The following is a 24,663-nucleotide window of genomic DNA, read 5'->3' as shown; positions in this document are numbered from 1 at the left end:
CTTTTTTCTGAGGGATGACCGAGTCTAATAGTCTCATCAAAAATAAGTAATGGAATTCTTTGGCTTCCTCACTAGAAAGTTTGCCACCCCTTCCGTTTCTGAGGTGGGGAGAGGTGTGGCACAGTTAACCTCTTGGTGTCCTGAGGTAAAGACCTCTCCCCCCCCCCATCTTGGACTGACTGACAGGTCTTGAGGGGTCCTTATAACTCCAGAACTCTGTGAGGACAGTGCAAGGAGGAAAGGGTAAGAGAACTTGTGTGATCTGGCAGGGCACTCCTTATATCCGTATTTCCGTATACAATGGCCTATGTTTCAGCCACACACCATAGGATGTCAACAGAAAGTGTTTGGAGTGGGGGCACTTCAGGAATGTCTTTTTCAGCCCCACTAACATTGCCTCTCATTTTCTGTTTTGCGTGTCTCGATGCCTTTCCATGAAGAATGGATGCAGTTTGATCAAATGTGGTTCAGTGTAAGCAAGTGTAATGTGATGCACCTTGGGGCAAAAAATCCCAATTTCACCTACATGTTGATGTGATCTGAGCTAGCAGTGACTGACCATGAAAGAGATCTCGGGGTTGCGGTGGACAGCTCAATGAAACTGTCATCCCAGTGGGTGGCTGCTATGAAAACGGAAAATTCCATGTGTGGCATAATTAGCAAAAGAGCTGAAAATAAAACTTCCATGATCAAACTCCACTGATACATATCTAGGGTGCAACCACACTTAGAATCCTGTGTACAGTTCCGGTCACCACACTGAGGAAGGAATTTGCAGAGGTGGCAAAAGTGCAGAACAAGACAACTAAAATGATCAAGGGGTTGGAACAACTCCCCTATGAGGAGAGTTACAACATCTGGGATTGTTTATCTTTGAAAAAAAGGCGAGTAAGGGGAGAAACAATAGACATGTACACAATGACGCATGGGGTGGAGAAAGTGGCTAGGGTGGCATTTTCTCCATCTCCCACAGTACTCGAACCTGGGGTCATCCCAAGAGGATTAATAGTGGGAGATTCAGGAGAGATAAAAGGAAAGACTTCCTCACACGGTGCATAGTTAAACTGTGGAACTCACTTCCGCAACATGCAGTGATAGCCACCAATTGGGATGGCTTTAAGAGGGGATTGGACACATTCCTGGAGGAGAACGCTATTATTGGCTAGCAGTCCTGATGCCTGTATGCTGCCTTCAGTGTCATAGACACGATGCGTCTGTATGCCAGTTGTGGGGATCATGGGCAGGAGGTGATTTTTCACTCATGCTCTGCTTGTGAGTTTCCCACGAGCATCTGGCTTGCAGCTATGTGAACAGAATGCTGGATTAGATGGACCCTTGGTCTGATTCAGCAGGACTCTTCTTATGTTATATCTAAATATAAAGTGAAGCACTGAGATGTTGTTAAGTCTCCCCCAGATGTGGATATCACCCCCAAAAGTCAGGGGGACCATGCATGTAACCTGACAGAATTCCAGAGCATTCCAGCAAATGGGCTCTTTTATGTATATTGTGTATAAATTCTAGAAATATATTGGGGGCTTTCTGGCCCTCCCCATATACAGTTATGTGAAAAAGAAAGTACACCCTCTTTGAGTTCTATGGCTTTACATATCAGGACATAATAAAAATCATCTGGTCCTTAGCAGGTCTTAAAATTAAGCAAATACAAACATTTTACGTAGACTACGGCGAAAATAAGGGCAACCAAATAGCGTTGCCCTTATTTTCGCCATAGTCTACGTAATCTTTTCGTAGACTACAGCGACAAAATAAGGAACGCGAATGGCGGCTCCCTATGGGGGCCGCCATTAGCCGTACGCACTTTTTTTTTTTTTAAGTCACCCGTGATAGGCTACGTGATGATTAACGTAGCCTATCACGGCTGACTTTGCAAATCTAGCCGTGATAGGCTACATTAATCGTCACGTAGCCTTTCACGGGGGCATTTTTGTTTTTTTACTTTTCTTGGAATGGTGGTGGCGGCAGCCTGTTGAAAGACCGGCTGCCGCCCCTGCCCCTGTCGAAGCCCTGCCGAACCGCCGCTGCGACCTGCCACCGGGAGCGACATTCGGGAAAGGAAAGTCCCATCCCGGGTGGGGCGCGGGGCGGGGGGGCAGAGAATTTCTCCCCGAAACTACTTCGGGGGGCTGAATACATTGGCACTCGGCCCCCCGAATTTTCGGTGAGAAATTCTCCCCCATCCCTAGCTTCAAGTCATTGAGGTTTGTGGGCATTTGTTTATGCACAGCTCTCTTAAGGTTCCACCACAGCATTTCAATCGGGTTGAGGTCTGGACTTTGACTGGGCCATTGCAACACCTTGATTCTTTTCTTTTTCAGCCATTCTGTTGTAGATTTGCTGCTGTGCTTGGGATCATTGTCCTGTTCCATGACCCAATTTTGGCCAAGCTTTAGCTGTCAGACAGATGGCCTCACGTTTGACTCTAGAATACTTTGGTATACAGAGGAGGTCATGGTTGACTCAGTGACTACAAGGTGCCCAGGTTCTATGGCTGCAAAACAAGCCCAAATTGTCACCCCTCCACCACCGTGCTTCACAGTTGGTATGAGATATTTGTGCTGATATGCTGTGTTTGGTTTTTGCCAAACGTGGTGCTGTGCATTATGGCCAAACATGTCCACCTTTGTCTCGTCTGTCCAAAGGACATTGTTCCAGAATCCTTGTGATTTGTTCAGATGCAAATTTGCAAACCTAAGCCATGCTGCCATGTTCTTTGTAGAGAGAAGAGGCTTTCTCCGGGCAACCCTTCCAAACAAACCATACTTATTCAGTCTTTTTCTAATTGTACTGTCATGAACGTTAACATTTAACATGCTAACTGAGGCCTGTAGAGTCTGAGATGTAACTCTTGGATGTTTTGCCATTTCTCTGAGCATTGCACCGTCTGCCCTTGGGGTGAATTTGCTGGGACGTCCACTCCTGGGAAGATGGGCAACTGTCTTGAATCTTTTCCACTTGTGAATAATCTTCCTCACTGTAGAATGATGGACTTTAATTTGTTTGGAAATGGCCTTATAACCCTTCCCAGATGGATGGGCAGCAACAATTGCTTCTCTAAGATCATTGTTGATGTCTTACTCTTTGGCATTGTGTTCACACACACTTGAATGCTCGAGAACAGCAAACTCCTGAGACTTCAGCTTTTATAGAGGTGGTCACACTTGAGGATGATCAATTAATCAAGGGCATTTGATTAGCAGCACCTGGCTGCTACTTAGCCTCTTCATACCTATGGAAGCAGTAAGGGTGTACTTATAGTTTCATGCATGGCTTCTCCATTTTGGATTTATTTCTATAAAATAAATAATGACACGGTGTAATATGTTGTGTTGTTGTTCATCTGAGGTTGTATTTACCTAAATTTAAGACCTGTTAAGGACCAGATGATTTTTATTATGTTCTGATATGTAAAACCATAGAACTCAAAGAGGATATACTTTCTTTTTCACATGACTGTATATGGGGAGGGCCAGAAAGCCCCCAATATATTTCTAGAATTTATACACAATATACACACAAGAGCCCACTCACTGGAATGCTCTGGAATTCTGTCAGGTTACATGCATGGTCCCCCTGACTTTTGGGGGTGAAATCCACACCTGGGGGAGACTTAACAACATCTCAGTGCTTCACTTTATATTTAGATATGTATTTTTAACATGTCCATCTTCCTTCTGGGTAGCACTTTAGGCATCCAAAGTCAGCTTTGGAAAGTCCATGGAAGCTCATGCCATTAATCCTGTGCTAGATGCCCAAACATTCGGCTACAACGGATTCATAGCAAATTCCTTCCTTCAGCTCGGTTATGGCTTTTTGGACCCTGCTCAGGGAGGGGAAGGGCCATTCCCTGCCTTCTATCAGACTGATCCCAGTGAAATTCCTCAGTATGTGGGCTTAGTCCAGCTGCTCCTGTATTTCCACTGGAACTGGATTGGGATCCTTGCTCCCAAGGGTGACAGCATGGAACATTTCATCCAGACACTGACCCCAATGCAAAGGCAGAATGACATCTGTGTGGCCATCTCTGAAACGTTCAATCCAGCAGACCCACTTTATCAGCGTCAGATTAGGGATGGACGAAAGTCCCTTACCTGTCCTCGAAGCTTGCTTCGCGGTGGGGCGGAGGCACTTTGCTTCTCCCCCCAAAGTTCAGGTGTGGGGGGGGAGGTGCCCCGCCTCGCCTGGCTGAAATTCATGCCGGGCGTGAGGTGCCCCATCCCTCGCCGGTGAAATTCAGGCCGGGTAGAAGCGCCCCATCTACCCAGCTGCAAAAAAAACACCCACTCCCGTGATAGGCTACGTAATGATTAACGTAGCCTATCATGGCTAGATTTCCAAAGTCAGCCGTGATAGGCTACGTAAATCGTCACATAGCCTATCACGGATGACTTTGGAAAAAAAAAAGCGTGTACGCAAATGGCGGCCCCATAGGGAGCCGCCATTTGCGTTCCTTATTTGGTCCCTGTAGTCTATGTAAAGATTTACGTAGACTACAGTGAAAATAAGGGCAACGCAAATAGCATTCCCTTATTTTCGCCATAGTCTACGTAAATCTTTACGTAGACTACAGGGACCAAATAAGGAACGCAAATGGCGGCTCCCTATGGGGGCTGCCATTTGCATACGTGCTTTTTTTTTTTTTAAGTCACCCATGATAGGCTACATGACGATTAACGTAGCCTATCATGGCTGACTTTGGAGATCTAGCCGTGATAGGCTACGTTAATTGTTATGTAGCCTATCACGGGGTTTTGTGTTTTTTTTTACTTTCCTTGTAATGGCGGTGGTGGCAGCCAGTCGAAAGACCGGCTGCCGCCCCTGCCCCTGACGAAGACCCGACGAACCGCCGCTGGGACCCGCCGCCGGGAGTGACATTCGTGAAAGGTAAGTCCCATCCTGGGGGGTGGCGGGTTGGTGGTGGAGAATTTCACCACCGATTTCAGGGGGCCGAATGCATTGGCACTTGCCCCCCGAAGTTTCGGGGAGAAATTCTCCCCCATCCCTACGTCAGATACAAAGTGGATCTATTAGGGATGTCAGAGAAATCTGTCCAAAAGTCAAATGGGATCGAATTCAGACACATCCGGTCCGCGGAACCCTCCCTGGAATGGGGCGGCCCGGTCTACTCGGACCGGAGCTCACGCGGACCTTTTTTTTTTCTCCGATGAAAATTTTATAAAAGTATTTACGAAGGAAACTTCGCAAATCAGGATGAAAGAACTAGACAGACTGCGAAAGGGATTTTACGAAACTATTTAATAAATACGCAGTTTACTGCAATGACGCAGCTTTCTTTCCCTGGGAGGGACGGGGTCATGAACTGCACGTAGCCTGCCTGAGGCTGAGTCACGAAGCACGTAGCCTCATCTTTTTTTATTGTCTGTGAAGGTGAGGTCAGGTTCAGGTGAGGTCAGGTGAGCTAGATCCCTCCCAGCCACCCCCCACCCCCCCAGGAAGATAACGTCATTGAGGGGAGGGAAGTCATCAACCATTTTTCCCACCTTCACACATACGAGGGCGGTGTGTGAGTGTCCAGCAGCCTCAGTTGCTCCAGTCCAGACCAGAGACCAGAGGCACCGCTGCTGCTGACAGAGTGTCCGTGTCCAGCAGCTGCAAGGAGTTTGTTTCTGTGTGTCCCCATTCTTCGGCACTGCAGTTCAACCTTTATTACAGTGAAGGTATGATCTTTCATATGTTTATTTTACCTGAACGTGCCCCTATGCTTATTGATTTTTGGGTGGGTTGGAGGAGCCAGGGGAACTGGGAAGGCATCCTCCAGCATCCTTTGTTAGGCCTGCCAAGAAGGACTCCATCCTCCTGGGCTTTCTAGGATTAATCCATGTGCTTTTCAACTCCATGTGCCCCTATGTACTTAGTGTTTCTGAGTGGGTTGGGGCAGGGGGAACTGGGAAGGCATCCTCAGCAGTCTCTGTTAGGCCTGCTGAGAAGGATTCCATCCTCCATCCTTCTGGGCTTTCCAGGATTAATCCATGTGACTTAACAACATCTCAGTGCTTCACTTTATATTTAGATATGTATTTTTAACATATCCATCTTCCTTCTGGGGAGCACTTTATGCATCCAAAGTCAGCTTTGGAAAGTCCCTGGAAGGTCATGCCATTAATCCTGTGCTAGATGCCCAAACATTCTGCTACAACAGACTCATAGGAAATTCCTTCCTTCAGCTTGGTTATGGCTTTTTGGACCCGGCTCAGGGAGGGGAAGGGCCATTCCCTGCCTTCTATCAGACTGATCCCAGTGAAATTCCTCAGTTTGTGGGCTTAGTCTAGCTGCTCCTGTATTTCCACTGGAACTGGATTGGGCTACTTGCTCCCAAGGGTGACAGCATGGAACATTTCATCTAGACGCTGACCCCAATACTCAACCAGAATGACATTTGTGTGGCCATCTCTGAAACATTCAATCCAGCACACCCACTTTATCGGCATCAAATACAAAGTGGATCGATTCCTAGTTCTTGGTTTGATCCCTAAGTAGGGATGTACGAATCCCTTTCCTGGTTCCGGTCGGGGCAACCGCTGGTGAGGGGGAGGCAATCCGGTCCTCCCCCCCCGATTCCTGCCTGGCCAGCTGTGCTCTGCAGCGGCTCTGTGGAGCAACCGGCCAGGGCCATCCACAATTGGACTTCTGGCCATGGACGGGCTGCTATGGAAGCAAATGGTGGCCGCCGTAGCGGCCGCCATTTGCGTCCTTCCAGGCTACCGTGATAGGCTACGTCAGTATTTACATAGGCTAAAACGGCAAAAAAAGGGAAACGCAAATGGCGGCTGCCGTAGCCGCCGCGATTTGCATTCACAGTTTTGTTTTGTTTTTCGCCGTGATAGGCTACGTAAATATTTACGTAGCCTATCATGGCAAAATACAGGGACGCAAATGGCGGCGGCTATGGCTGCCACCATTTGCATCCCTGCAGGCTGCCCAGCGGCCATATGTCAGAATTTCGGGGGGAGGGACCCCCACCTCCCCCCCACTGCCTCCCCCCCACTGCGAATGTCACCCTTCAAAAAGGTAAGTGACTTTCGTACATCCCTAGTCAGCCTTACACCGCAGTTGGAACATGAACATGGCAGGACAGAGGCACCTAGCTCGGACAGAGGTGCAGGACGAGGTCTCTTTCTCTGTGCAGAGAGAGGTATAGAGCACCGTCTCTCTCTCTTTCTGCACTGAGGAGGAAAGTGGATGGGATGAACACCCTGATATAATGGGCAAGGGAAGGGATTTGCTGGGTGGAGGCTCCCTGTCCCCTTAGCCTCATCAGGATACAGCTGGTTCTGGCATTAGAATTGGTGTCTCCCAGGGGAGCCTCTCTTACAATGGTTCTGAGAGATTTGGCCCTCCTGTTGAGGATATTGCAACTTCATCTGCAAGTTAAAGGAAAGGGGCAGTTTGGCTAGTTAAAGCATGGACATCGCTGGCCTTAGGACTCTATAGTCCCCAGGGGCCTCCTTTTCTTTCTCCCCTACCCCCCACACCTTTGTCCATTGCTGGGAGTGCACCTGGGTTGCTCTCTCTCCTGCCTGAACACAGAGAAATTGACTCAACGAACTCTTGTTTTGGAACTGCAAGCTGTGCATGCATTATATGCAGGATGATGTGTGAGAAGAGCTGTTCTATTTCTTAACTAAAGGAAGAGTATGGCCACTGTATATTCTTTAGCCTTCATGTGACTGTGGGCCTGGTAAACCCACATTCTGCTTTGTCTCTCTCTGCTAAACTGCCTTTCTAATAAGAGGTAGCGATTCCACGTATTTCTTATCCCCTCCTGAACTCATAAGCCTCTCCATCATGCAATGGGAGACTCTGTTGAGTAGCTACATGTAGTGCAGTTGTTGCCACGGAACACGGAATCCTCCACTGTTTGCCTTTCCCCTTTCAGAAGGTGCCCGTCACAAGGTGTGTGGAGTGGTGCTCTCCAGGGCACTGGAGAAGAGTTCCAGAGGGGAAGCCGGTTTGCTGCTACAGATGTGACCGTTGTCCAGAAGGGACAATTTCTAACTCCACAGGTACCTCTGACTTTGAGAGCCACATAAAAGTGCAGACCATACGGGGGTAAGAGTGAAGTGGGGACAAGGGGAGGTCATAGATAAGGGGATGTGAGCCATTTCCCCTAGGAATATTTTCCCTATAAATACCATTTTGGATGGCGTACCTCTGTTGTTTACTTCTGCACAAAGTATTCATGACTTCCTCAAGAAATCTATTCAAATGATAAAATAAGGACTCCCAGGAAATTACTAATACTCACAAGTACAGAATCTATCCTGGCTCCACTTTTCATGAATATTATTATAGAACCATGTTCCCCACCTCAGTTGTTTTGGCATCAGACCTGAAGTGTTTGGGGCAGAACATTGACCAGGGCAGGTGGTTGGTCATCCTTATGTCAACTGGAGGACATTACTCCAATGCAGGGATACTGTGGGTGCCCAACTGGGTCCGAGAGTCTGTTGTAGTCCCCCGCCCCACTCGCCCCCAAACAAACCCCTAGGATGTGCCGGACCCATCTGCTTGTGCCTGGGGCCTTCCTGTCCTCCAAGTGAATTGCCATTTTAGTTCAAGACAGGGGCTCTAGTGTTTCGTATATGTAATGTTGCACACAATGGTGGCTGGAAAGAGCCATTTCCACAACATTAGAGGCCTGTCCTGTTGTGGAAATGGCCCTTTACTGTCACCGTTGTGCACAACACTAGATATATGGAAACTAGAGCCCCTGTCTTGCATCAAAATGGTGGTGCACATGGGGGAGTGGGCAGCTGCAGGGCACTCCTGGACCAGGGCTTGTGCAGCCAGGCATGGGTGGGTGGGCAGCAAGGGCAGCACCTCAAGCACCCAGCAACCTCAGACTCAGGTGAGTCCATCTGCCTGTACTCCAACGTCAAACTATTTCCCCCTTTTATCTGCAGTGACTTTTGCAATCTGTTTCCCAGCCTCTGCACCAACACAGCTCCTCAGAGGACATTTTGTCATATTAAGATGATGAGGGATAGTATTTTCCCTATATCTTCACCCATTCAGAAGATAGTGCAGGTGAGTGAGCATGACTGAGTTCTTAAATCTGCCAGGTTTTCATTTCTAGTTATAGAATTTGTGATTTTCTTCCTTGCCGAATATTGAGCACAAGTCTGGTACTGTGGCAGATCAGGCAAAACATTCCTGACTGCATCATCTCAGGCTTGCATCATCTCACCCCACTTACGAAGTTCTGTAATCAGATGCCTCCAAGAGAATTCTCGAAATACAAATGAGATCCCAATGGCTAATGCAACACGGCTCTGCGTTCTGACTCATGAGTAGTAAAGGTGTCTCATCTCTGGGGTTTGGCAATGAGGGACAGCAGTGCCAGGCAATTAGAGATGGATCATTAGCATCATTTTACCGATTAAGAAGGAGTCCAGATAAGGAGGCACCTGTGCTAAAAGTATAGCAGTGTGTTTCATTAGCATCATTAAAGTAGGGATGTACAAAACCACTTACCTGTGCCATAAGTGGCATTCACGGGGTGGGGGGAGACACTCCGCCCCTCCCCCCGAAATCCTCCTTGGCTGGCTCCGCTCCATGGCAACTCTGCGGAGTCGCTGGCTGGGTGCATCCGCAGCCAGGCATCTGGCTGTGGCAGGTCTGCAGATTCAAATGGCAGCCGGTGTAGCGGCCGCCATTTGCGTCCCTTTGCTGAGGCATCATAGGCTATGTAAATATTTACGTAGCCTATCACAGCAAGAGCAGGGACACAAATGGCAGCCTCTACATCATTTGTGTCCCTGTCTTTTGCCATGATAGGCTACGTAAATATATACGTAGCCTATCACGGCTAAAGAAAAGACAGGGATGCAAATGGCGTAGTGGCCGCCATTTGCGTTCCTGCCTTTTGCTGTGATAGGCTATGTAAGTATTTACGTAGGCTATCATGGCCTCCGCAGGGACCCAAATGGCATCCTAGTGTTAGCCGTGATAGGCTACGTAAATACTTACGTAGGCTATCACGCCATTCGAAGGGAGGTGAATGGTGGCCACAGATGCGGCCGCCATTCGCGGAGCACCGGACAGCTGACACCAGGTAGGCTCCGTTCCGGGCCCATTTCATGGGGTGGCAGGGGGAATTGCTTTGTTCCACCATGGATTCCGGGGGGCCAAATTCACTGGAATTTGGCCTCCCTGGAATCAGTGGTGGAATTCTCTAACATCCCTACATTCAAGCGAGTGCAATATAGCAATGAGCCGCATAACTGGGCCAGATGGGCCATTAGATAAGTGACAAGATGCCTCATCCCAGGTGGAAATACAGCAAGATATGTAAGAAGAAGACACGCTCACAGGACAGGATGATATCCAAGAAATCTTCCAAGATCACTTTGAATTCTGTTCCTGTCTTCCAGGGCATTAGCTATCCGGTCCAATTTTGTGTCATCCACAAATGTGATCAGCATTCCCTGCACCTCCTCCTCCAAGTCATTAATGACAATGTTGAAGAGCACTGGGCACAGGACTGAGCCCTGCGGTACCCCACTCGTGACCTCTCCCCATTTGGAGAAGATCCCATTGAGAAGCCCTGTTTGAGTCCGATCCTGTAGCCAACTGTGGATCCACTGGACAGTTGTTTCATCCCCCCACTTTTAGCTAGTTTGCTCATCAGGATATCATGGGGCACTTTGTCGAACACTTTGCTGAAGTTGAGGTATATGATGTCCACAGCATTCCCACAGTCCACAAGGGAGGTTACCGGATCACAAAATGAGATCAGATTCGTCTGGCAGGATTTGTTTTGACAAATCCATCTTGGCTTTGAGTAAACATTGCATTGTTTTCAAGGGGCTTACAGATGGATTGCATTATCATCTGCTCTGGAATTTTCCCAGGGATAGGGATGTTGGAGAATTCTGCCACAGAATCCAGTGAGGCCTCCGCTACAGATGCACAGTGCCCCCTCAAGTGTCTGTTCAGTTGGCACCTTGCCAGGCAACCTGAATAGTTTTATCTAGCCATAGCCAAACCACACTTGGAATACTGTGCACAGTTCTGGTCACCACACCTAAAGAAGATATGGTTGAGCTGGAAAAAGTGCAGAAAAGGGCAACTAAAATGGTCAAGGAGCTGGAGCATCGGCCCTGTGAGAGAAGTTTCCAGTAGCTGGGATCGTTTAGCTGGGGAAAAAGGAGAGTAAGGGGAGACATGATAGAGGTGTACATAATGATGCATGGTGTGGAGAATATGGATGGTGAGACATTTTTCTCTGTCTCTCAAAATACTAGAACCCGGGGTCATCCCGTGAAGCTGATTGGTGGGAGATTCAGGATAGATAGAAGGAAGGACGTCTTCACAGAGCACATAGTTCAGCTATGGAATTTGCTAGCACAGGAGGTAGTGATAGTAATGTACGAAAGACACTTACCTGGTCCCAAGGCTTGCTTCGCGGTGAGGGGAGGTGCTTCAGTTCTCCCGCCGAAGTTCAGGCCAGGGGGGGAGGCGCCCCGCCTCGCCCAGCCGAAATTCAGGCCGGGGAGAAGCGCCCCGTCTCCCCGGCTGCGAAATACAAAAGTGAATTAAAAAAACCCCACACACACCCATGATAGGTTACGTAACGATTTACGTAGCCTATCACAGCTGACTTTGGAAATCTAGCCGTGATAGGCTACGTAAATGGTTACGTAACCTATCACATGTTGTTGTTGCTTTTTTACTTTATTTTGTAATGGCGGCGTCGGCAGCTGGTCGGAAGACCGGCCGCCGCCCCCGCCGAGCCGCTGCCGAACTGCTGCCGGGACCTGCCGCCGAGAGGGACATTCGAGGGAGGTAAGTCCTATCCCGGGGGTGGCGGGGGGGGGTGGCGGAGAATTTCACCAACAATTTCGGGGGGCCGAATGCATTGGCATTCGGCCTCCCTGAGATTCGTGGAGAAATTCACGGCCATCCCGAGGTAGTGATGGCCACCAAGTTGGATGGCTTTAAAAGGGGGTTAAAGAACTTCCTGGAGGGAAGGCTATCATTGGCTACCAGTCTTGAGGGCAATGTGCTACCTCCGGAACCAGAAGCAGTGAGCCTATGTACACCAGTGTCTGGGAACATGGGTGGGAGGGTGCTGTTGCACTCCTGTCCTGTTTGTGGGTTCCTGGTCGACAGCTGGATGGCCACTATGTGAACAGAATGCTGGACTAGATGGACCCTTGGTCTCATCCAGCATGGCTCTTCTCACGTTCTTATGATCTTATCTCTCTTCTTTGTCCTCCAACACTTTAATCCCTTTTCTTGAATAGACTGACTGGTTTCAAACACCTTGGGGTTTTGAGATGGAGGTTACAGTCTTTTAAAACTTGGGTCCAGGTAATTACCAGGCATGAGGTCATTTCATTATTTGTTGGTGAGACCACTGACATCAGAAATGGAGGCTCTCACATTATCGGGCAGACCAGCCATCAGTCTCTTCTAAGGGGTTGGCTTTTTATTGAATAGAGATCCCCCATAAAAATGACCCCCTCAGTCCTTCTAGAGCTTTCCTATATACCATCTCATGGGAAGCCAGATGCTCTCTCTCATTCTCAGAGCATCCCCTCTGCAATAAAAACAGCATATGCCCTAAGACTCAAGGCTGTACTAAAATTGGGAATATGACTCCATAAGTTAGACTTCTTATTTTATTGGGAATTCTGAGTATGTGTGTGATTGTTGCCTTCCCTGTTGTTTCTCTCTCCCTTCTTTCTCTTTCCCCCTTGCTAAATAAACTCCCTTTTCTATTTGGACATGTGGCTGTGTTGTTTTAAAAGGGATTTCTCACTGAGCTCTTCCCCACATGGTCACATTTGTCTTTTAAAAGTTTTAGATGGGTTTTGGGAAGTTCACTGTTTCTGTGCATTGGGAAGGAAAGCCCAAAGTACCTTTCTTTTTTCTCCTTTCCCAGGCCTGGGTTGAAGGAAAGGGTCCTTGGCAATCGGGCTCAGAAGCAGATGGACAGACCAGGGTGTGTGAGGAAGTCCTTCCTGACTGGCGGCAGCCTGTCAGATATCCTTTTCCTGGGGAACCCACATAAAGAAGAGCACTACCAGGAGGAAAAGTTATCCCCCTCCCAGTCTCGTGACAGTATCCAGCAGCCATCTGACCATCAAAATGCCTATCAGCTAGGGATGTACGAAAGTTTCGCGGATTCATTCGTGGCAGGGGGGGAGGCACTCCGTCCCTCCCCCTGGAATCCTCAATGGGGGGGAGACGCTCTGGTCGCCGCCCCCAGAATCCAGCCCGGCCGGCTCCACTCCGTGGCAATTCCGCAGAGCCTCCGGCTGGCTCCGCCCGCAGCCAGACATCCGGCCACTGGGCAGCAGGGATGCAAATGGAGGCGGCCATAGCTACGGCCACTTGCATCCCTCTAGTGAGCAGTGATAGGCTACATAAGTATTTACATAGCCTATCACGGCAGGGTTTTTTTAAAAAAAGTGTACGCAAATGGCAGCGGCTACGGCGGCCGCCATTTGCGTTCTGTATTTTTCGCCATTTTAGCCTTCATAAATATTTATGTAGGCTATTTAGGGATGGGGGAGAATTTCTCCCCGAAACTTCGGGGGGCCAATTGCCAACTCATTCGGTCCTTCGAAGTTTGTTCGGGGAGAAATTCTCCGCCCCCCCGGAATTCTCTGACATCGTGGAATTCTCTGACATCCCTACTATCAGCCCTGGAAACAGCAGCTAGCCAGCCCCATGCTGCTCCAAGGGGTGGGTGGGGGTGCCACGTCTGCTTTGCTGGAAGGGCTGTGGGGTTTGTGGGCCCCTGCAAAGCTCGCCGCAGTCACCGGTGTTGCAGTAGAGCTTCAGGAGTGCTCTCCTCCTTCCACGAAGAACAGGGACAGCTTTCTATGAAGGAACGTAGAACTGTTCACGTGAGTGTAAAACACCATGGCGGCATGCAGCTTCTCTGCAATCTCCTTGTCCCCATTTAGGACTCCTTTAGGAGGAGGTTTGTTTGTGAATCTTTAATGTGTTGCAAGAATCCATTTTTTCTCCCAATCCAAAGCTTTTTCTTATGTAACCCATTGCTGGCTGGATATAGTCACACAAAAGCCACCTGAGATTTCTGGCTACCACTGAGGTCCTTCTGCTTGAGCATCAGTGTCAGTGTCTGGATGAAATTTTCACCTCTGTCATCACTGTGAACAACCAGCGCAATCCAGGTCCAATGGAAATGCAGGAGCGGCCAGACTAGGCCCACATACTGAGGGACTTTATTGGGATCCACCTGGTGGAAGGAAGGACGTTCCCTTTTCTCTCCCTCAAGATGGTTGAAAAGGCTGTAACTGAGCCAAAGGAAGGAATTTCCTGCTTATGTCTTGTCGTCAGGGATGGCAGAGAATTTCTTCACGAATCTTCAGGAGGCTGAGTGCCGATGCATTCGGCCCCCCGAAAGTGTTGGGGAAATTCTCCGCCAGCCCCCCGCCACCCCCGGGATGGGACTTACCTTCGGTGAATGTCCCTCCCGGTGGCAGGTCCCGGCAGCGTTTCGGCGGTGTTTCGATGAGGGCGGGGGCAGCGGCCGGTCTCCCAACCGGCTGCCGCCGCCGCCATTACAAAATAAAAAAGTACAGTAAAAAAAAACACACACACCCGTGATAGGCTACGTGATGATTTACGTAGCCTATCACGGCTAGATTTCCAAAGTCAGACGTGATAGGCTACATAAATCGTCACGTAGCCTATCACAGGTGACTTTTTTGGGAAAAAAAGTGCGTATGCAAATGGCGGTGCCCCATGGGTGCCACCATTTGCATTCCTTATTTGGACAGGGGTAGTCTATGTAAAGATTTACGTAGACTACAGCGAAAATAAGGGAACGCTGTCCTTGCTCGACCCCAGTCATGCCTGCTCATGCCCGTCACACTCACGAGAACTCACCGTGATCCCATCCTGTGAGCACCTGCCATTTCCCCACCTTTGATTTCTACATAAAAAAAGGAGTTAAAATGTGCATATTTAAATATGTGCAGTTTGGGGCAGGGAAAGCTAAATAAACAAAACATTAGAGGTATAAGTAAATGTACCTAGGGCTGCAGACTTACAGCACAATCTAATGTCTACTCAGAAGTAAGTCATATCTTTCCTGGGGTCTGCGAGGAAACAGTTAAGCACAAATTAAGAGATGAAAATGAGACACCCCCCCCTGCTCCTTTGCACACATGGCAGGGAGGGAGGGAGGCGCTCCTCTGATTCAAACCTTCTGAGTGTCTTCTGAGTGGCCACCATCTCGGAGGGCAGGGAAGAAGGTGGGGCAGACATCTGCACAGGCTTGGCTTGTATGTGCACACAGCCATTGAATGGACTTGCACTCATGCCTGTGAAAACCTCCGTACGTATGAGTGGGAAGCCAGCCAGCCACTATCTCTTCACTTGGCCACCTTGCAGTGTCGTTGGGAAGCCAGAATAAGGGGGAAGGGGGGGGGGAGAAAACCAGTAGATGAGAAGCCTCCTGTGGCAGCACCATGAGGACCCAAGCAGATGTATCTGAAACGGGGGCTCCCTCCACCATCAAGGTCACGAGAAGGGCTTCCGACTTCCTTCCTGCTGCGGAATCCAAAGGATCCACCAATCAGCCTTCTGTTCTGATTTTTCCATGCAGCCATGAAAAGGGACAGAGTAGAGGGACAGACTAGGAGAGAAGCCCGTATACGGGGCCAGTCCAAATTCTGGAAAGGATCCGGAATCCAAAGGACTGCTTTGTAGTGGGATGAACTGCCAGATGTGAAGAGAGCCGACAGTTCTGTGCCGTCATCTGTAACATGCCATTCTGAGCTAATTGCACCAAGACTTCCCACATCTCTCCATTTTAAAATCTAAGATCTTCCCCTTTGGGGCAGAAGAATGTGAGGTTGGCTGGTCCCCTGTTTAAAAAATCCAAGCACAACAGAGAAGTGGGCTTCCAGATGAGGCTTTCCTTGTGCCCTCATCCTGCCTCAGTCCCTGAATTTTTACAGGGGGTCCAGACATTGTTGTCTTCATCTTGCAACCCCCCAGTATTTTCCCACTGCTCCTTCTGAGGGAGATCCATTACGGGAGGTGAAAGAGCAGCGCTAGGCCTTTGGTGTCTCAGCGCTGAGGCCTCTTCAGCAGATGAATTAGCGCGCTTCAGTGGCCTTCCGTAATCCCCCCTCAGAGTCTCTCTCAGAACGGTTTCTCCTCAGACAGGAGACTGGTTCTCCCCCCTGGTCTCCCCTTCCCCTGCCGCTGAGGGGGCCCATCTTAGATACATGTACTCTATGTATGTATGCTTTCTCGACAAACTCCCTTGATGGGTTTTTACTAGGGATGTCAGAGAATTCCGCCACGAATCTCGGGGAGGCCGAATGCCAGTGCATTCAGACCCCCGAAATCAGTGCTGGAACGGTCTGCTTCCCCCCCCCCCAGGACGGGAATTACCATGGGCAGATCTTCCTGGCGGCGGAGGCAGCAGTTCGGTGGCGGTTCGGTGGCGGCGGCTGCAGGTCTTCCAACCGGCTGCCGCCGACGACATTTCCAGTTAAAAAAAGACAACAACACTGTGATAGGCTACGTAAAGATTTATGTAGCCTATCACGTCTAGATTTTTAAAAAACACCGTGATAGGCTATGGAAATGTTTACGTAGCCTATCATGGCTGAGTAAAAAGAAAAAAAAACACGCATACGCAAATGGCAGCGACAATGGACTACGTAAACTAAAGTATGCAACTACGTAAACTTCCATCCGGCCTGCAAGAGAAACAGACATGCATTTAAGCTTAGACACACAGCTCACATACTATGGTTGCTCCAAGCATCACTGAGCATGACTCTGCCACACCCAGCTCCTCCCTTTCCCCAGTCACCTATCTGGGCTAATGAACTTTGGTACAAGACCAGACTCCATCTTGGATTTAGGTCCTCAGCTCCACACAGGCCCAAGGCCAGAACTTGACAACTCAAGTCCAGTCTCGGAGCCCGTCTGCCCCACAGAGAAGCAATTGAAACTTTTCCCTCCTCCCTCCACTGTGCAAAGGGAGCTCAGTGCTCTGGGGCTGTGGCTATTTTCCCACTCTGGAATTGTGGAAATGACAGCAATTTCTGATGAACCCCCATGGATTTCCGCCCACCCAACCAAGAACAACGAAATCCAGGAGAAAACATGTTTCATATAAAGATGTCCTGAGCCCTTCCATGTGGGGTGGGGCAGTGTCTGATGACTTCAGGGCTGATCATTTCTGGCTATGCTCGAATTCCCCTGCTGGGGCCTGTATATTCAGCTCTTCTTCAGGGTCTGTCTGGTCGCTGACCTAGGAGGGAAGGTCTCTCTGTGCCGCTGATGATTTCGCTGCTGCTGCTCTGGATGGTGCCTCAGGCCACCCAGAGGATGCTGACGACCACCTGCCTCTTGACCAGGCCTAAGGAACTGCAAGCCTGTCACAGCCCTGGAGACCTCATTGTTGGAGGGAATTTACCAGTTGGCATGAATTATTATAAAGAGACTCAGGACTTTAGTGGTTTAGCACCACCAGAACTCCACACTTCTGGTTTGTAAGTGTCCACAAGAGGGATCTGGGACAGATGTTTGCCTGCTTTGCTTGCAGGTTAGAGGGCTCATTCCAGGCTGATCCTAATTTGGAATCAACCTGTAATGAGAAGCAGAGACCTGGGGGTTCTTCTCCAGCTGCATGGCAACATATGAAGCTGCAGTATACCGAGTCAGACCCTTGGTCCATCCAACCCGGAGTTGTCAGCACTGACTGGCAGCAGCAGCTCTCCAGGGTTTCAGTCAGGAAGCTTTCCTACCTTTTTTGGAGAAGCGGGGCATTGAACCTGGGACGTTGTGCATGCAAAGGATGCAAAGCCTGTGCTGTGTTGCACTGAGCTATGTATGCTCCCATTCTAAGCTGGAGCACAATTCCTCTTTCCCTTTCTAGCAAGATGGATGGTGTGATGGTAGTGACACAGAAACCATGGGGACTGGGGGAGCCAAGCTCCGCTGTTGCATCTACTGCTACAAGGCGAAATATGTGGAAAGGGGTGTGTGTGTGTGTGCATAAGGCAGAGAAGGGGCACTTTGAAGCTGGGATTTGTGCATTCAACCAATAGGTTGGGAGGACACTTCATACTTTGTTCCACCAGCACTGAAGTCACTGGATTGTGTCCTCCTTGTAACTGAGTTTGGAATAAATAATTGTCAGGGTCTTGAGCCAGAAGCTGGCTTTGCAGTCTCCTCCTCTGAATCGAGCTGAGGGTGGGGTGACCTGGGGAGGGCTGGCCATCATATCTCCACTTCTTTGTGAACTGGGAGAACAGGTGACCTGCCCCTAGAGGCTGCTTGGTGCAATAAGGGAAGGCAGAGCAAAACAATGGTTGTAGTTCATGTGAAGAGTTTCATAAAGACCAAGAAATGGCCACCCTTCCACCTCCTGCAGACTTCATGTAAGACAGGGGTGGGGAAGGTTGATTTCTGGGTGAGGTGAAGTAAATGAGCAAACATTTCAGACGTGCAGTTGGGTAATCATAGCAGCAACAAATGTCTCCTTCCCACCTGATATTAAATTATTTTGTATCTTCACTCACCTCCCAATATAACTCCCATCATTGCAGGATGATATTTAAGCACTACCAGCAAGTTCTGGCCTTGGCGTTCGCCATGAAGGAGATCCACAAGGACACAGGTCTCCTCCCCAACCACACGCTTGGCTTTCGCATCTATGACCACAGCAACATCGCAAGATGGATCCACTTGAACAGTCTGTCTCTGTTCTCCACACGGGGGCAAATGTCTCCTAATTATAAATGTGACAAGCCAGATGAGCTGCTCTCCATTATTGGAGGTCTAGATTCCAAATCCTCAAGGGAGATTGCTTCCTTAATGGGCACCTTCAAGATCCCACAGGTGAGGGGATTCATCTGGGGAGAGATGTGGGGGATCTGCAGAACTCAGGAACTGTGAGGTGGAGAGGCCAATCTCTGAAACCAGTTTCCCCCATGCAGTGGGTGTGTTGCCTTGATTTTGGATGGGAGGAGTAGGAGGCCTTCTGACTTTGGCTAACCTGCCCTGAGATAGCTTTGGTCATATCCAGGAATCTCAGGGGGCTATTGTTTGACTATTCCCACTCAGCAATGGGTCTGTTACTTAAGAAAAAGCTTTGAAGTGGGAGTAAAAAATGGATTCTTGCAATACCTTAAAAATTCGCAAACAAACCTCCTGCTAAAGGAGGATAAGGTGATTGCAGAGAAGCTGCATGAATTCTTTTCATCTGTCTTCACTGAAGAAGATATAGGACAGATACGTGTGCCTGAATGGATGTTGTCAAGACTGGAGTCTGAGGAATTGAGACAAATAGTGGTGACCAGAGATGAAGTTCTCAACCTTATTGATAAATTGAAAGCAAATAAATTCACCGGACCCAGATGGTATCCATGCTAGAGTTCTCAAAGAATTGAAATATGAAATTGCTCATTTTTTAGCCAAAGTATGCAACATGTCACTAAGATCAGCCTTTATACCAGAGGACTGGATGATGGCCAATGTAACACCCATTTTTAAAACGGGATCCAGGGGCAATCCGGGAAATCTCAGGCCAGTTAGCTTAACGTTTATTCTGGGTAAATTGGGTGAAAGCATTATGAAAGAAAAAATTAGCAAGCCACTAGAAGGATAAGCCCTGCTGGAAAAGAATCAGCACGGCTGCTGCAAAGGTAAGTCCTGTCTCAGTAACTTTTTAGAGTTCTTTGAGAGTTTCAATAGATGTGTAGACAAGAGTGACCCATTAGACATTGTCTGCATGTACTTCCAAAAAGCTTTTGACAAAGTCCCTCATCAAAGACTCCTGAGCAAACTTAGCTGTCATGGAAGAAGAGAACGGCTCTTCTTATGGATGAGTAACTGGTTTAATAACAGGATGCAGAGAATAGGAATAAATGGTAAATTCTTCCAATGGAGGGATGTAAATAGTGGGGTCCCACAAGGTTCTGTACTGGGACCAATGCTCTTCAACATGTTCATAAATGGTCTGGAATGAGTAGTGTGCAGTGCAGTGTCCATCCCTGCTGATGACAGCAAATTATTTAGGGTGGTTGAAAAAAAGAGGGATTGTGAGGAGCTCGAAAAGGATCTCTCCAAACTGGGGGAATGGGCATCCAAATGGCAAATGAGGTTCAATGTAGGCAAATGCAAAGTGATGCACACTGGGACAAAAAATCCCAACTTCAAGTATAACCTGATGGGATCTGGGCTAGTGGTGACTGAACATGGAAATGGTTTTGGGGTTGTGGTGGACAGCTTGATGAAATTGTCAGCCCAGTGTGTGGCCACTGTAAAACAGGCAAAGTCCATGTTTGACATATTTGGACAAGGAATTGAGAATAAAACTGCCAATAAAGGATATTGTAGAGCTGGGAAAAGAGCAGAAAAGGGCAACTAAGATGATCAAGGGGCTGGAGCATCTCCCCCTGTCCCCCATGAGGGAAGGATACAACAGCTGGGATTGTTTAGCTTGGAAAAAAGGAGGGTAAGGGGAGACATAATAGAGGTGTACAAAATTCTGCATGGTGTGGAGAATGTGGATAGGGAGCTATATTTCGGCCTCTCTCAAAATATTAGAACCTGGGGTCATCCCATGAAGCTGATTGGTTGGAGACTCAGGACAGAGAAAAGGAAGACCTTTCGCAAAGTGTATAGTGAAACTATGGAATTCGCTACCACAACATGTAGTGATGGCCACCAACTTGGATGGCTTTAAAAGGGGGTTAGATGAATTCCTGGAGGAAAAGGCTCTCAATGGCTCATAGTCCTGATGGCTATGTGCTACGTCCAGAACCAGAGGCAGTATGCCTAAGTAGACCTGTTGCTGGGAAACATGGACAGGATGGTGCTGTTGCACTTCTGTCCTCCTGGAGGCTTCCTGGTTGACAGCTAGTTGGCCAATGTGGGAAAGGAATGGTGGGCTTGATGGACCCTTGGTCTGATGTAACATGGCTCTTCTTCTGTATGAGTGTTCTTGAACAACGTGACACAAGACTCCTTGATTTTGCTGCAGTTGGTTAATGCATTTAATTAATTCCTCCAGTGACTGTGGGAACCTAACCCCACCATAATATAACATTGGTCAGAGTTGTATGTATTGGGACACATTTCCATATAAAAGAGCTTGTGTTTCAGCCACACATCTTGGGATGAAAATGGAAAGTGTTCCGAGTAGAGGAACTTACGGGGTTTCTGATTAAGATACACTAACATTATGTCACATTTTCCATTTCATGTGTCCTAAAGGAGTTTGACACACAATGGAACTGGTTGACCAAACTATCCTATTTGGGAGTGGCCCTAAATCCCCACCACACTTAGAAGTGTCCTACTGCTTCAGTATAGCAACATGGGCCTCTTCAGGACAATGGCAAGAAACTGTGCCAAGGTTACCTCCAGGGCAGCCCTGACTTTTGGGTTGATATCCTCAGTGGGGGGGGGGAACCTTAAAGAGAGCTTCATTTCATATTAGACGTCTATGTTTCAAGTGGATGTCTTCCTTCTGGATAGGACTTCATGCATCTGAAGCTGGCTGTAGCAGTCCATGGAAGATTATGCCATTAAAAATGTGTCAGTCTTTAAAGGAGCACAAAATTCACTGCTCTAGACTCACAAGAAAATCCTTCTTTCAGCTCGGTTATGGTTTGGCTGACCCTGTTCAGGGAGAAAAAACAGAATTTCCTTCCTTCTACCGGATTGATACTAATGAACTTGCTCAATATGTGGGCCTTGTCCAGCTGCTCCTGCATTTCCATTGGAACTGGATTGGGCTGGTTGCCTTAACTGAGGAGAGAGGTGAAAATTTCATCCAGACACTGACACCAATGCTCAAGCAGAAGGACATCTGTGTGGCCTTCACTGACATGTTCGACCCAACAAGCCCTCTCCTTTTACAACAAGCATACCTTGGATCTATTCCTAGTGCTTGGTTTGAACCCCAAGTGATTATTGTCTATGGGGACACCAGCATTGTACTCATATTAAAAGCATTCTTGGCTTTTCATGAAGAAAAGACCAAGATCCCATTTAGGAAGGCATGGATCCTGACAGCCCATCGGGAAACTTCTGCGGAAGGACAAAATTTATACAAGGCCAAAGATTTCCATGGTGCTTTGCACTTCAGAGTCCACAGGAAGGATATGCCAGAATTCACACATTTTCTCCGGGGCTTAAATCCACACCAACCACAAGGAGACATATTTCTACAACAATGGTGGCGACTCACTTTTAACTGGGACTTTCTGAAACCAGGAGAAATCTCTCCGTGGGGATGGAGGAACTGCACTGGGGAGAAGAAGGGACAGGACCTGAAGAGCCATATCCTTGCAATGCCCATGTCCAGTTACAGCTACAGTATCTACAATGCTGTTTATTCCATTGCACACACGTTACATGCTGTGTCCTCATCTGGATCCAAACATGCATTGAGAGGGGGAGGCAAGAGGCTGCTGAATCTTCAGCCATGGCAGGTAACGTCCTCATTGAGAGTTGACAATCTTATAATAGGTTCCTTAGTGGTTTCTCAGTGGTCTGATCCTGGAAGCAAAGGTTGAGCCTAGGAGAAGGGTTGTTTGTCCAACCTAAAGGTCCCAATAGAGACATTCCCTATAGATATTCTTTCATGGCCATCATTTCCCGTAAAGAGCACTAGGAAGTGAATAAAAAGCAGTGGAGACCAATGGTGCTTCTGTGATAATCATGTATCTAAAACTGAGGCTACTGAGGAGCATGAAGCAAGCAAGCTGCCACCCCAAATACACAGTATTCTTTTCCCCACCCCTCATCTCCAGGAGCAAAAATCAGGCAGCTTCTCCGCCCCCCTGCCCCGTGTTCATTCTTGCCAGGCAGCATGAGGACATCTCAGGTGTTGTGCGCCTTGATGGCACCACCCTACTACTTCTGGTACACACACAAAGATAGGAACATGGCTTGTAGCAAGTAGACCCAAAGAAAAATGGGCAAACCACTGGCCAAGCATATTTGAGCAATTGCCCAATGAAGCCATCTGAATGCACCTTCAGTGTTCATCAAAACAATGCAGTAAAGAAAAGAAGAAGTCTCTAACTTGATGGCAGTCACAGAATGTCAGAAGACACCAGAACTCACTCAGCATTACCCTGTTTATAATTCTCTCCTCTATTTCAGATTCTTGCCTCTTTGAGGAATGTCCGGTTTAACAACAGTGCTGGAGATGAAGTCTCTTTCTTTAAAAAGGGAGAGAGATACGATATTGTGAATGTGATTTTCTTCCCAAATGAATCTTTAGCTCACACCAAAGTTGGACAGGTGGATCCGGAAGCTCCTCCTGACCAGAACTTCACCATTCATGCTGATGCAATCGTGTGGGCTACAGAGGTGGGTTTGAAGTGAATGTCATGGGGGCCATAAAGAATGCTGCAGTTCTATGGCTTGAGAACAGAAGGTGTCTTTCTAGATGAGACCAAAGGCCTATTGAGTGCAGGAAGGGGTCCTTCTCCAGTGAGAAAGAACCATCTTTGCATGGAAATTCCCAGTTTGAGTCCTTGGCATCTCCAGGTATGGCTGGAAAAAGGCCCCAGTCTTAAAGCTTGGAGAGCGACTTCCACTCCGTGCAGACAATAGTGGGTGAGGTATAGGGATGTACAAATCCCTTACCTTGCTGTCTGTCGGAGGGGGGTGCCGGGGGGGGGGAAGCGATCTGTTCCTCCTCCACCAGAATTCTTGTCAGCTGGCCCACTCTGCATTGACTCCAGGGAGCCGCCGGCCAGCTCCAAAACCACAGCAGGGACTTTGGAGCTGGGTTGCAAATACGCCGTTTGCGTCCCTGTTTTTTCACACAATAGGCTACGTAAGATTAACATAGCCTATCACGTCAAATAGCAGGGACGCAAGCAGCATAGCGGACCCCTCACTGGGGTCTGTGGAGGATTTTTCCAGCATCCCTAGAGAGGCAGAGAAAGGGTCTGATGCAGTGGGATGCAGCTTCATGTTTTTGCATCTGTATGAGCATGTATATCTCCATCAGCTTCCATCCATTATGATGATTCTAAGGAACCTGCAGAAATCCAGAAAATATTCAGACTTTCTAAACTGGTGATCCTATCCATTGTGTTTTGGGAAACTCTGTTGAGTAAGTCTGTCCTATTTTGGTACAACATTCATTGCGTGTAAAACCTCAACTATTTCTGTCTCCCCTTTTAGGTGCCTCCCTCTGCGAGGTGTGTGGAACGGTGCTCTCCAGGGCACCAGAGAAAAGTTCCAGAGGGGAAGCCGGTTTGCTGCTACAGATGTGATCGTTGCCCAGAAGGGACGATTTCTAACCGGACAGGTAGCTCAAGCATTGAGAACCATGTTCAATTGCAGAGCATACCGGGGTTAGCATGGGAAGATCATGTGCAAGGAGAAGACACGGCCAATTAACCTATGAACAGTTTCTCCATAAAAAACATTGGGGATTGCATAACTCGGTGGTTTCCTGTTTTGCAAACTATTCACAATTCCCTGAAGAAACCTTCTGTTTAAATAATAAAGAATAATAATATCCTTAAATACTTGCCTTAGCTCACCTTTCCATGCATAGTGTTTTAAACACCATGTTTCCAATCTCGGTTGTTTGGGCATTAAACATGAAGCTGAATAATGATTAGTTGTTGTAGCAAT

General features: G+C 48.2%; 1 protein-coding gene across 2 annotated transcripts; it reads left to right on the top strand.

The window, feature by feature from the left end:
- Positions 1-8,969: 8,969 nt before the first annotated feature.
- LOC146340969 (vomeronasal type-2 receptor 26-like) lies at positions 8,970-24,541 on the top strand. Of its 2 annotated transcripts, XM_084804544.1 has the most exons (6): positions 8,970-9,069; positions 12,932-12,991; positions 18,600-18,891; positions 21,657-22,493; positions 23,170-23,379; positions 24,205-24,541. In XM_084804544.1, exons 2-6 carry the CDS (start codon positions 12,978-12,980, stop codon positions 24,421-24,423), a joined length of 1,572 nt encoding a protein of 523 aa, XP_084660670.1. In that variant the 5' UTR covers positions 8,970-9,069; positions 12,932-12,977; the 3' UTR covers positions 24,424-24,541. The 2 variants fall into 2 exon arrangements, with proteins under 2 accessions (XP_084660670.1, XP_084660669.1); XM_084804543.1 differs by lacking the exons at positions 8,970-9,069; positions 12,932-12,991 and having other exon boundaries at positions 18,519-18,891.
- Positions 24,542-24,663: the final 122 nt, after the last annotated feature.

This window comes from Heloderma suspectum, chromosome 6 (assembly GCF_057233095.1).
Source record: "Heloderma suspectum isolate Gila_16-S chromosome 6, 16-S_ref, whole genome shotgun sequence".
NCBI lineage: Eukaryota > Metazoa > Chordata > Lepidosauria > Squamata > Helodermatidae > Heloderma > Heloderma suspectum.
This window is presented reverse-complemented; position numbering and strand designations above follow the sequence as displayed.